General features: G+C 35.6%; 1 protein-coding gene across 1 annotated transcript; it reads right to left on the bottom strand.

Annotated features, from left to right (window-relative positions):
* Positions 1-4,615: 4,615 nt before the first annotated feature.
* LOC148194181 (uncharacterized) lies at positions 4,616-14,188 on the bottom strand. The gene is made up of 7 exons (XM_088097136.1): positions 14,093-14,188; positions 12,016-12,099; positions 7,370-8,977; positions 7,177-7,250; positions 5,970-6,750; positions 4,823-5,853; positions 4,616-4,682 (listed from the first exon to the last, which is right to left on the bottom strand). Exons 1-7 carry the CDS (start codon positions 14,186-14,188, stop codon positions 4,616-4,618), a joined length of 3,741 nt encoding a protein of 1,246 aa, XP_087953262.1.
* Between the last annotated feature and the right edge of the window lie 97 nt (positions 14,189-14,285).

The raw sequence follows: 14,285 nt of genomic DNA, 5'->3' as shown, positions 1-14,285 counted from the left end.
CTAAGACGTTTTAATTGAGGAATGCAACTGAGATTGGGGAAACAAATTGGGGGTTTTTATTATTAGGGTTCGCGTGAGGGAAGAAAAATCACGATCTTTGTTCGAGCTGAAGCGGCAAGGTTCGTCGGTGAAGAAGAAGTAGTTGGAAGCGGCATGCAGGGGTTCGTGTCTCGGTAGGTCAGGTGTGGGTCCTTTATTGATGAGAAACTACAATATTCGGTGGTGGTCCCCCAAAGCAACCCAAGAACCAATCATGCCATCATCACAGTTATCTGAAGTGTGTATGAATGACCAGGAAGCTCAACATAAATGACAATGATGCCAAGTTTAAGGATCTTATTATGTAATAGTCTAAGGAACAATGTTTATGGTTTTACTGCTATGTAATTTAATGAAAGACAATGATGCCAACTATGTGTTTTGGATGTATTACAATGTTTTGGATATATTAGAACTTCCTTCTTTGACGTCTTATATATTACAATGACCAGGAACTGTATTTCCATTGCTGTATTACTAAAGCATAAGTACTGTTTTTTAATAGTTTGGTGGGCATAGTTATGTTTAGAAATTTTTGCAGGTCTTATATCTGGTATTGTATATGTTAGGGTATAAGGTGGGAGGTAATGAGAAGGAGAAGAAAGGTAGGAGGGAAGTGAGGCCGAACGGTATCGATCGTAAAGGTCGAACGTTGGAAGGCAGGGAGCACATGTTAGGGGCTGGAAAGTGTACAAGAGAAGAAGGTGTAGGAGGGAGAGAGAGGGGGACCGAACGGTAGAAGGTGGGGATCTATGTGACCGAACGGTAGAGGGAGGACGACCAGACCGAACGGTCGGGAACAGGGAGGTAGTTGGACGAGCGATAGAGGAGGGTGGACGACCAGGCCGAACGGTCGTGAGCAGGGAGGTAGTTGGACGAGCGGTAGACGAGGGAGGACGACCAGACCGAACGGTAGAAGGTGGGGAGCTATGTGACCGAACGGTAGAGGGAGGACGACCAGACCGAACGGTCGGGAACAGGGAGGTAGTTGGACGAGCGATAGAGGAGGGTGGACGACCAGGTCGAACGGTCGTGAGCAGGGAGGTAGTTGGACGAGCGGTAGACGAGGGAGGACGACCAGACCGAACGATCGGGAACAGGGAGGTAGTTGGACGAGCGATAGAGGAGGGTGGACGACCAGACCGAACGGTCGTGAGCAGGGAGGTAGTTGGACGAGTTGTATCTGACCAACACCAACAAGAAGGGAAAGGGAATGTGTGTTGTGTTTGTGTTTGAAGTTACGTACGTCCCTATGGGTTGAAGTTACGTACGTCCCTATGATAAAACCTGTAAAAATTTAGAAAGTCAAAGTTAAAGTTAAAGTTACGTACGTCCTATGGGTTGAAGTTAAAGTTACATACACTCTTTTAACGCCTTTTAATGTTACTAAAGTGATAAACATTGTGAGTTCGTCATCTACATCACTGGACCTGTAAAGCAAAATCCAGAGAAGAACAGAAATGCCAGTCTCTCGCCGAACCTCCGCCGTGGCGCAACCATCTCCCTCACGTCTTCATCGTCAACCTGCAAGCAGAAAACCACAAGAGGCGCACCACCAGAAACCAACCCAGAATCTTCTCCACCATCACCAAGCATTATTGTCGCCGCTGTTGAAGCCTAAATCGCCTCTACCACCATCGCACTGCCACTTTCTCCTTCGTCTCCATCAACCTGTGAATAAAAAACACACAGAATCCAATTCGCGGTGCAGGCAGGAAAGCCTTCTTCCAACTTCCAAAGCTAATTTGTTCCTCACACGAACCCTACCCCTAATTTTTTTCCCCAATCTCAATTACATTTGTCAATTAAAGGGGTCCGCACTTGATTTTGATTTCTCCCTTCCAGAGATGTTTCAGCAAACAAAACATTAAGTTTTTCCAAATTTGCCCTCTGTTTAATTAATTTCAGCATGGATTATACTATATTTACTTCATTCAAAATATCTCAGTATTAAAAAATTACATTCACACACGCCACGTCACGCACTCTTAACGCCGTTTTCTGAAATTGACGGAAAGGATTTATTTACATCAAATTAACAAAAATAAGGATCTAATTAAGACTTCAAATATAACAGGGACCTATTTCAAATTTGGGACGAAAATAGGAACCTATGGAGACATTAAACCACGAAAGAAAATAGCTCTTCAGTTCTTTTCATTTTGTATAAATACAACATTATTTTTAAATTTCTTTAATAAGTATAAATATTTTTCTTAGTATTAAGTTAATGTCAATCTAGTGAATGTAAACTAAAATAAATGTTGAAAATAAATAAAGTTAGTTTGCATTGATGTTAATTTTATTTTTTTTTAGTATTGACACTTATACAAATTAATATCAAGATTAATTTTATTTATTTTATTATTTATTTAAGTTGATGAAAATAATATAATATATTTTTAACTTTATGTTAGCAGACGAACTTAATTTTATTTATATATTATGAATTTGTGTAAGTTTGTGACTATAAATAAAAATTATAAATTATTTTTATCCGAAGAGTTAGATTTAAAAATGATAAATATTTTCGTGTATAATTTGTTTCTCTCATTCTTGTGTATAAATCTTTTCATATATATATATCTCATTCGTTCACATTTATCTACTTTATCTATCGTGATGATAATTTGATTTCACATTGTTTTCTCAATAAAACTCTTTCAATCCCAAACCTGTTTTTTTTTATTTTTTTTTGTCTATGTTGTACTTTTGTTGAAGATAGAATCATTGTAAAAAAAGAAATTTGTTTTGAAATTATTGTCATTAACATCCGTCATATTGACATAAATTAAATTAATATTTGAAATAGATTTTATTTAGCATCGACTTGGTTAAAAAATAAACAATTTTAATTGAAACTCAATTTAAAAATTAATAATAATTGACTTCAAAATTGGACACTAATTAATTTGTTTCCATGGTTATAGAATTTGTTGGATGTGTGATGCAATTTCAATGATGTTAACTAATTAGTGTCACCTTTTACTTATTAATATCGAATCTCGATACTAAATGCACATTATTCTTATTTTGTTAAAAGGAACTAATGTTGATATGAAGTTTTGAAAACTTATTCAAATTGTTTGTGTTAGGAACATTAAAATCAGCAGTGAGTGGAAGTCAGGTATAGATGTAAGGATTTAGAAAATTTAGAAAGTGAAAGATAGGTGTGTGTAGCTGATTGGCTGATCGGTTTTTGATACAAGTAAATTTTTCAAACGTTGAGCCACTTTTTGCATGCACCTCTTCTCTCTAAATTTCTCCTCATTCTCTATACAAATTCTCACTTTCTCCTTCTTCTGATCATCATCTAGGTTGTGTCTGAGTTCTTTCTTGGTGGCAAGAGTTTCATTTCCATCAATCTAGTTGTTGTGTGAAGTAGGTAAGTAAACTCATTCGTTCTGTGAGGTTCTATATTTTTCTTATACATGCAAGCACTGTTCAGCTTACATGTGTTCATCATCTATCTCTCTAAATTTGTTTTTTTGTCTTTGATCCTCTAGTTGGTCCCTTTTCACCGATCATAAATTTAGTTGGTTGCTTTAGAAGTGGTTGCTGGTTAGTCAAAATGGTGGAAGCTTAGGAGGTGTCAAGTTTATTCAAGGTAAGGGAAGCTAGTAATTTAATTATGTTTTTCTGTGTTTGGAATTTTTGTTTGAATGCTTGCATGTATGAATAATGGTATGTTTGATTGAAGTGTATTCAAATTCCTGATTGGTCGAGACCTATAAACTGGTTTGGAGTTTCCTGTTGTAGAACGTTCGGTCATTTCTGGTTTGGGAAAGAGAGTATGTGAAAATGTGAGTTGGGGTCAATGTGAAATAGGTTTAGTGGAATAGGTTTAAAATAACTTAGAAATCAAGTTTGGAGGTTTAGAAATTAAGAAAAATATCTTATTTTGGTCTAAGAAGTGTTATTCAGAATTTTGTTTTGTTGACCGTTCGGCTGTGTTTCGTACTCAAACATTAACTGGGTTCAGTCTATTAGAGGTGTTATCTATTTATGACCGTTCGGTCTAACCACAGTGTTCTGATATTTAAAATAGTGTTCAGTCTGGATAGAGTATCCAGTACGCTCTAAGTACTCAGTGCAGTAAAAGCATTCGGTCTAAGTTTTTAAGAGTTTGGTTTGAGCTATGAGTGTTCGGTTTAAGCTCTTCAGGTTGGGCTAAGTTCCTAGTAGTTGGTTTCCTATAGTGGTCGGTCAATAATAACATTCGGTCATTTTCTTCTGTTTTGTCTCTTATGAACCGTTCGGTCCTCTCAGTTGGGTAATGTGAAGGTGTTCGTCTCCAACGTTCACATGTTCTCTTTATTCTATGAATGAAAATATAACTGATGAATGATAGATTATGTTAAATATGAGAATTTTGACTTTTAAATACTGTGGAAGAGAATTCCAAGGCAGAATGTCTCGTGTATGGTTATTGAATTGTAAAGTATGAATATGGATATGCTAAGCTGGCGTTCATCCTGAAATTCTATTAGTATCATTCTCACATAGAGAGATATTTCATTTGTGAGAATAGCAGGAGGTCCTACCACCTCAGGGTGCCGAGGTAGGTATTATGGGATTAACCTTGGGTAGTAGCTTGATTGGTGTCAGCTGTTACACTACCACAAGTGCAAGGACGACTGTAGCTACATATTCATACAATCTAGATGGTTAAGTCATAGTGTTCGGTTTATATATATATATATATATATATATATATATATATATATATATATATATATATATATATATATATATATATATATAACTGTGTGTGTGTACACACCATACGTACACACCATGCTCCACAACACAACGTTTAAACCCATGACCAAGGAAAAACCCGTCAATCCTTCTGTTCCATGCTCTTGGAGCTTGCCGCAAGCCATAGAGAGCCTTATGAAGTTTGTACACTTGCTGCTCCTTATTCACTCTGTTAAATCCTGAAGGCTGTTGAACATAGACTTCCTCCTCTAGTGGTCCATGCAAGAACACAGATTTAACATCAAGTTGAATCATAGACCATCTTTTAGCACAGGCAATAGCAATTACTACACGAATTGTTTCTAACCTTGCTACTGGAGCGAACATCTCTGTGAAATCAATCCCTTGTCTTTGCAAAAATCCTCTTACCACGAGCCTAGCCTTGTGCTTTAAAACAGTGTCATCTGGATTCAGCTTTCGCTTGATAACCCACTTCAATCCAATGCATTTCTTTCCATGTGGCAGATCAACCAGGCTCCACGTTCTATTCTTCTCGATGGATCTGAGTTCTTCAATCATTGCCTCCTTCCATTCTGTTTCTGCCATAGCTTCATCTACATCTATTGGTTCAGTTCCAGCCATTAATGCCATGTGAACTAGATCACCTTCATCACTCACACCAGTATCTGTGTATAACTCGTAATCAGCAAACCTCGGTAGTCTTGTAGACTGTCTTCTAGGTCTCCTTAGTGTATCATCACTATCAGCACCATCAACAATCTTTTTATCAATTGCATCTGATATCTCAGTCACCACCGTTACCTTCTTGATACTGGTCTGACCTTTCTCCCAATCCCAACTCTCATCTTCTAGAATTACTACATCTCTACTGATCACCATTCTGCCTTTGTTAGGATCGTAGAGCTTATATGCCCCTGTCGGATGATATCCCACGAGAACCATCGCCTCTCCTTTATCTTCAAGCTTCGATCTCCTCTGATCTGCAATGTGGCTAAAAACCAAAGATCCAAACATTCTAAAATGACTCACACTTGGTTTCGTACCTGTCCATGCTCGAGTGGAACTTTGCCTGTGAGTCTCTTGGTAGGACACCTGTTCAATATATGAACAGTTGTTGACACATCTTCACCCTAGAGATTTCGTGGCAAGCACTTATCACGCAGCAAACACCTGGCCATGTTCATAATTGTCCTGTTTCTCCTTTCTACCAAGCCATTGTGCTGTGGAGTGTATGGTGCTGTTACTTCATGATTGACTCCACTGTCTTGACAGAATTGTTCAAATGCATGAGACGTATACTCACCTCCTCCATCGGTTCTAAGTATTTTAATGGTTCTTCCACTCTTTGTTTCTACCTTAATCTTGAACCTCTTGAATGTCTCAAGAGCTTCACTCTTCAGCTGTATCAGGAACACCCAAACCATTCTACTAAATTCATCAATAAAAGTGATAAAATACCTATTTCCAGCCAAGGTCGACACTTCCATAGGGCCACATATATCGAAGTGCACCACATCAAGACATCCTTTGGATCTCATCTCCAGTCTCGCTTGAAATGGTCTTCTGCTTTGTTTTCCCACAATGCAAGATTCACACACGTTTTCTGGTATACTGGTTTCTGTCATTCCAGAAACCATACCTTTTCCACTTAGCTGTCTTAAATCCTTAAAGTTTAGATGGCCAAACCTTAAGTGCCACTTCCAGGTATCATCATCCTTTATAGTAGACAAACAATGCCAGCTTCCTACTACATCCATATACACTTGAAATGTTCGATTTTTAGAAATCTTGCTTCTCAAGATCAACACTTTATTTTTATCAAACACTTCTACTTGATCACAGCCTCCCATAACAACTGTAAATCCTTTCTCAACAAGTTGTCCAAGACTTAGCAGATTGCATTTCATTGCTGGCACAAGTAGAACATCTTCTATGATAGCATGTGAGCCATCTTTTCTTCGTATAACCACATTTCCCATGTTGTAAAAGCTGACAAAAGTAGAATAAAGATCACGAACAATATACTTCCTGAGGCGTGTAGATCACTGTCCTTAAGGACTTATCCGCGGTGTATTGCGCAAGCCCCCCAGGATACAACAGGAACTTCTCAGATATTTCTGAGGATCTCAGAACTAGCAAGGAACTCTAAACAGAGTATAAGAATAACCCAGATTAATTTTAGAAGAGAAAAAGAGCTAAAGAATGAAACTCAGAAAAGAGAAGAATAAGAAAGAATGAAATTTTTGTGTGTTTATGGAATGGAGGAGGAGCTCCCTATTTATAGAGTTCATGGATCAAGCCCATGATCCAAAAGTCCAAAATATCTTTTAGAAAAATAATATTTTAATTAATTGAAACGTTGCAAAATGAACGTTGGCAGCCCCTAGCTTGCGGAAGATGCTGGAAGCTTAATACCTAGTGAGGTTACAGAGCACGTGGTCAAAACCACTCCACATAACTGCATCATCTGATTCTTCAGCACGCATAAACTATGGAAGAAAGATCTTTTGCAATACAGTTTTACAACAAGACATCCTTTGGATCTCATCTCCAGTCTCGCTTGAAATGGTCTTCTGCTTTGTTTTCCCACAATGCAAGATTCACACACATTTTCTGGTATACTGGTTTCTGTCATTCCAGAAACCATACCTTTTCCACTTAGCTGCCTTAAATCCATAAAGTTTAGATGGCCAAACCTTAAGTGCCACTTCCAGGTATCATCATCCTTTACAGTAGACAAACAATGCCAGCTTCCTACTGCATCCATACACACTTGAAATGTTCGATTTTTAGAAATCTTGCTTCTCAAGATCAACACTTTATTTTTATCAAACACTTCTACTTGATCACAGCCTCCCATAACAACTATAAATCCTTTCTCAACAAGTTGTCCAAGACTTAGCAGATTGCATTTCATTGCTGGCACAAGTAGAACATCTTCTATGATAGCATGTGAGCCATCTTTTCTTCGTATAACCACATTTCCCATTCCTTCGACCTGGAGTGTGCTGTTATCTGCGAATCTGACCCTACTCTTCTTTAATTCATCTAATCTGACCAGCCACTCCTTGTTGCATGTCATGTGATTTGAGCACCCCGAGTCCAAATACCACGATTTCACAAATGATTGTGAATTATCAGTTGTTGTTGTCACCATCAGCGTCAATGGTTCTGAGTCAGAATCCTCTTGAGCTAGATACGCCTCCTTGTTTTGTTGTTTCTTCTTCTGTTTACCTTTATTTGAGTAACATTCGAATGCGTAATGCCCCATCTTGTGACAACTAAAGCATTCTACATTCCTTCTATCTTTCTTCTTTATGTTCTTTTCAGAACCACTCTTCCCTTCAGGACATTCAACCTTTTCATCTTGCTCATTTGCATTATACTCATTTTTCCATTTTCCTTTTGCTGGTTTTCCTTTCCACTTCTTGAACTTCTTTTTCTCTTCATTTCTGACATACAGTGCCTTGAGTGCTTGCTCATCATTCTTTATGGGATTTCGGTCTACCAATCTCATTTCATGTGCCTCTAAGGAACTTTGTAGTTCCTCAATCTTCATCTTCTCTATATCTTTTGATTCTTCAATTGCCACAACAATGTAATCAAACTGCTGAGGTAGAGACCGCATAATCTTTTCAATTATCATGAAATCACTAATGGACTCACCACATCTCTTCATCTGGTTAGTAATACTCAGAATTTTAGTGAAATAATCACTAACCTTATCACTATCCTCCATTTGTGCCAGTTCGTATTGTCTCCGCAGCGTCTGGAGTTTCACTTTTCTGATTTTCTCTCCCCTAGAATGACAGCGTACCAATATCTCCCACGCTTCTCTAGCCGTAGATGCATTTTGTATCTTCTCGAAATGCATATCATCCACACATTGGTGAATGATTAGCAAGGCTTTATCATCTTTCTTTCTTAGTATCTCCTTCTGATCTTCTGAACCACGAATATCACTAACGAAGTTATCTCCTTCTACCACACTGCTCACATCTTGAACGCGAAACAACACACGCATTTGCGTACTCCACCTACTCCATTTCTTATCGGTGAGTACAGGAAGATTTGTCGTAGAGAAATCAGCCATGGTCCACCCTTCTTCTCTGCCCAAGAACTGCTTTCTTGATCGTTCTAAACCACCCACAGTCAGCCGCACTGTACTCGGAACGATACCCCTTAGGTACTCATTCAACCTGGGCTCTGGATACCACTGTAAGAGAATGCAAAGAATAGAAACTGATAGAAGATATCAGAATAGAGAGAAATGAAAACGTGAGAATATTGAATGTATATTGAACACAGTAAAATATGTAATACAACAGTGTTTTATAGTAAACAAAATAACAGAATAAACTGTATATCAGCTTGAATTTAAAAACACCTAACATGCATGACATATTTTTTTTAGGTAATCTTTTGTGAGGGATGGATCTAGATAAATTACTTATATATATGTAAGTGTATAACTGTATATGTATATAAGATTTTGTCCTAGATGACATTAAATGAGTGATTTGCATGAGTGGTGTAGGACACCTAGAAGGTATCAACCCTTGGGTAATGATGATAAATATAACACTCCATTAATAAAAATATCTTGATTTCATTATTGTTTAGTTACATATACATGACTTCAAGTGAAGAGAAATTGAAAAAATAAAAAACCTACATCCAGCTTGGTAACATATGTTTTTAGATACCGTCTTACATTAATGATAATATAATATTAAACATAAGTTTGTTACATGCCACTTTAACATTGCAAAGATATACTATGGTATGGTTTAATAGATGTTGTTTATCATGCTTTTAGATTATTTTAGAAGCTGTGTTTCATTTAACAATAATGTGCATGTGACTAAATATTTATTTCATTTAATAATAATACGCCTGTCACTAAATATGAATTTATTTCATTTATAGACGGTGTTATTCACAATTTTAGATGAATTTATTAATGCTTTATACCAGATAAGTTAACTTTAGATGAACTTGTAGTAAATTTATTATAAGTGTGTATTTTTTTGTATGTTCTATTTATTTTATTATTTTCCAATTAATAGCCCTAACACGTGAACTAAAAAGTGCCTTAAAGAAATAATTTGTTTAATCAAAACATAAAAAAATTGTAATAAATCTATACAAAATTAAAGACGTGAACTAAATTTCTAAAATTTGAAGAATAAATCTCACAAAATTTTTTTTAAAAAAAGTTATTTGAATTTTTATAATAGTCTGTTGGAAATATTCATGATATTAACACTACGAATGTAATTAATCTAGTTTTTTTTATCACGTGTAACATCCCAAAAATACAGTAATAAAACCATATAATAGAGTTGATTACATTTCATAATAAACAGTTCAGTCTTACACTAATAATAAACGTTTAAAGTCGAACGGCGTTAAGTACAGGATTAATTTACAATTTCACAGAAATAAGAAAAGTCATGATTGAACGGTTTTACAAAACCAATTACCGAACGATCAAAACGAACCAACTATCATCTAAATAACCGAACGTCCTAAGGTTCGGCCTTGACTTCAACGTCCACCAGATTCTCTTCTTCAATTACTTCTTCCAACAATGCGTCTCCTTCTGCTCACATGCACACGGATTATCATTGCAATTGACAAGACGGACATACAAGGACGAAACAACACAAGGAAAAACACAGGGTAAGCTTATGTAATTTAATTCATACATCAACATATAAAGTAAACATTCCAACAAACAAGAAATTTCATCACATATAACCATACGAAAACTATCACTAGACTGACCGTCTGGACTGTATGAATCTGTGTAGCTACAAGCGTTCGTGCACCCGGGTGATGTAGTAACTGGGATACACTCAACAGCTGCCACCCGAGGTTAGCCATATCCAAAGTACCCCTAAGGACTAGGACCTCCTGCCGTTCCCACACATGACCTACCCTCCTCTACGTGAGGACGAGTACTCACGGAACATCAGGATGAACTGCCAGCATTAGCATAACCACAGTCATACTTTAGCAATTCCAATATTCAATACATGAGTCGTTCCTCCACGGAACGCTCGTTCAACTTCACATAATTTCATTCATAATCATTCTCGATTTCATCTTTCATTATCATTTTTCTCAATTTCCTCTTTCATTTCCAATACGTTTAATTTCATCATTTGCTCTAAGAGTACAAAATACCGAACGTTCAGACTTCTTTAGAACGAGGACGAATGATAAGAACGAGATCGATAATTCTCCCGTTTCAGGACAGAATAAGACTAAGAGAGTTACTTTTAGATTTAAGAAATGAACCGAGTACAATAGTGCAATATGTGACGAACGGTATTTACCACGTGAGTCAGTTGAATGAACTGACTCTCTTGAGTTCAAACCAATACTTAAGGAATAAATCAAGTATGGAGGCCCTAGGCCGGATCCAATGCAAGAAGATTAATCAAGATGTTAAGGAACTATATTTAGAATAGTTCACATACGGAAATCCAATGCTAGTAAACGACCGAACATGGTAAAGGAAAAATATTACTGAAGTTGGACGAACGCTATTTTATCAAGATTGATTATACATTAGTACGAGCGCTTGGTATAAGACCGAACACTACTCAGTACGAGCGCTAGGTGTAAGACCGAGCACTACTTAGTACGAGCGCTAGGTGTAAGACCGAGCACTACTTAATACGAGCACTAGGTTTAAGACCGAGCACTACTAGTCTTAAAGTACGAGGGTATATATATATATATATATATATATATATATATATATATATATATATATATATATTACTTTATTTCGGGATATCCGGGTACAACTATGCTTGGCCGAACGCTCAAACATAGTGTTTCCACATGAGGACGCTCGTTCTCGACTATAATTCTCTCCAAATGAAAGAATTCCATTTTAAAGCAGTTTACTAGAAAAACCGAACGGTAGATGACCGTTGACGAAAGTACATTATCATAGTGAGAATTTCATATTCAGATTTTCATTTATTTCCAACTCAAGTTTCAACACATCAGTTCATAATCTTATAACTTCACACAAAATATCAATTTACATACTTCATAGAATGCATATTAATAATTCATACTCCAAAACGATTACTCATATTCACATTCATACATTTCATACATATCACCCATCATCATACACATCAACCATCATGCATCATATTCATTCATTCAAACAACGGACGTTCATACAAGACAACTACATACAGATTAAATTAAATAAGCTTCCCTTACCTTTAGTGTGAAAGAACGTCCTACAGATTGCAACTTGGTTCGCCAACTACAACTTCTACCCTCACGATCACTTAACTCTTCCAACTAAAACAAGTTACAGAACCAAGATTGATTCAGACAAGGTGATTGCATGCAACCAGGGCTTGGTTTGCATATGAACGAACAGCTAGGGACGAGAAACTTACTAGTTTCAGAATCTGGAACTGTTCGGTTCAGAATGGAGCTTACGACGCCGAGAATACTTCTACGGTCTCTGAATGATGATCGGAGAAGAGAAAGATGAGTTACAGTAGAGAGAAGGGGAAGTTTCTAGAGAGAAGAAGGAGAAATGGAAATCAGAGTTTGGAAAGGAGAAGGTGCATGCAGAGGAGAGTGAGCAGGGTTTTTCAGAAAAATCATTTTTGTCTACCCCACGTCCAACGGACGTACACTCTCCTGTCGACACCTGCCCTCCACTACTGATTTTCGAATCTTCCATTCTTGACACTTGGCGTCAGTTTACAGAGTTTTGGGTGCGTTTTAAATGAATCTGAGCAGGGGTTTTAGGTTAAATTTCCGAGGTCTGACAATACGGTCCATACATCACCAGATATTTTATACTTTTAAATTAAAAAAAAAGTATTTTAAGTTCTCAAATTAAAAAAAGAAAAGAGAATAAGTAAAATTAATTTTAAGAAAATTATATTATTTTTTAAAATTAATATTTTAAAAAAATCACATTTTTATATTGATTAATTTAAAATGAAGATTTTAAATGTAAATGACTAAAATAAAAGTAATTGTAATTTATAAAAAGTAATTAAGTCAAAACATAGTAAGGGAATATTTTGGCCTAATAAACTAAAGTGCTTACACATTTAAGCTATAAATTGAATGACATATTTTTTTCAATCTGTGTTTCGACATTTATGTGAGTTTTTCTAAATTTTGATTTTTTTTTTTTTAGTTTGGCAGCATTTGAATGAAAAGCATTAAGGAAGGATAATCATATTGATGTGATACAATAATGACTTCTACAATATAAAGTTTTCTATTATTATGACACTGACCGAACATAAAAAATATATTGATATTTTAATTTTATTTTAAAATATCAAAATCATGCTTATCAGTCTATTTTGAATATGAAATATATATTAAAAAAACTTGATAGAGAATCAAAATTACAATATACTCAGCACATGAATTGATCATTGTGGTTTAGATTTTTTATTTTAGTCTTTACATTTTGTTTTACATATTTAACTAAATTTAGTCATCTTATTGATTCTACTTAGTCTAAAATCCTCATTCTATTTTTATATTATTTTTGTTACAAATTGACGTAGATTTTCTTCTACTGAAAATAGTGGCCATGATTACACCTAAAATAAATAAAAATATTAATTTATTCTGACATAACCTTTCATGCATTGTTTAAAATTTATCAACAGTTCTATTTTCTTATGTCTAAAAATTTTATATTATTTCATAGTGAATAGAAGTACTTCGCAAACACTTAAATAAATAATGAAGAGGGGTTTGTAAGTGAAACAAATTAACTAAAAAAAAATCAAATTTGCTTAATTTTAGAGATAAAAAAACTCAAGTAACTGGAAAATTATTGAAAATCAAATTCAAATTTTCCAAATTATAAAAAATATATCTAATTTTTAATTATGATTTTTTATTAACATAAATATTTATAATTCATATAAATTAAAGAACACATAATAACTTGAGTTATTTGTTAATCTAAAGCACATATCTGTCTTTGAACATATAGGCCGGTGTTGAATTAGGTAAGGATAATGGGCTTGGGCTCATTATTGTGGGCCTTAATTTCATTGATTTTTGGGTTGTTGCTTTGGTAATTCATAATTTTTTAACAGGGCGTTGCTCCCTCCACCCCCACATGCTTCTCCCTCCACCTCTCCAATTTTATATAATTTCAATTATGTCCTAACCCAATTTTATGTAATTCCAATTAAGTCCTAAAATTAAATTTTTTTACTTTTTTCATTTTAATATTTTAATTAATTTAAATTTACTTTTTCCTAAACCTACCAACCTTTCATTTTCATCTCTCACTTCTCACTTCCCACTTCCGTAACTCTCCCTCACTTCCGTAAGCTCTCTCTGACTTCTCACTTCCGTCTCCAACTTCTCCATTTTTTTCCATTTCTTTCTCCATTTGTTTCTCCATTTCTTCTTTGTTTTTCGTTTTTGTAGAAGATCGTTTGGTGTGGAGCAACACTGGTGCGGAGGAAACGAGCAGATCTGCGTCCCAG

This window comes from Vigna umbellata, chromosome 8 (assembly GCF_029865625.1).
Source record: "Vigna umbellata cultivar VRB3 chromosome 8, Vumbellata_1.0, whole genome shotgun sequence".
NCBI lineage: Eukaryota > Viridiplantae > Streptophyta > Magnoliopsida > Fabales > Fabaceae > Vigna > Vigna umbellata.
The sequence above is the reverse complement of the archived record's forward strand: the minus strand, read 5'-3'. Positions and strand labels throughout refer to the sequence as shown.

Bases quoted from the DNA above. Each gene is read 5' to 3' on its own strand.
- LOC148194181 (XM_088097136.1), bottom strand. From the start codon at position 14,188: ATGGAGAAAGAAATGGAAAAAAATGGAGAAGTTGGAGACGGAAGTGAG. The intron at 12,100-14,092 runs GTGAGAAGTGAG...AACTTGTTTTAG, and splicing joins GAGAGTTACGGAAGTGGGAA to TTGGAAGAGTTAAGTGATCG. The intron at 7,251-7,369 runs GTGTGTGAATCT...TTTCTTCCATAG, and splicing joins AAACCAGTATACCAGAAAAT to TTTATGCGTGCTGAAGAATC.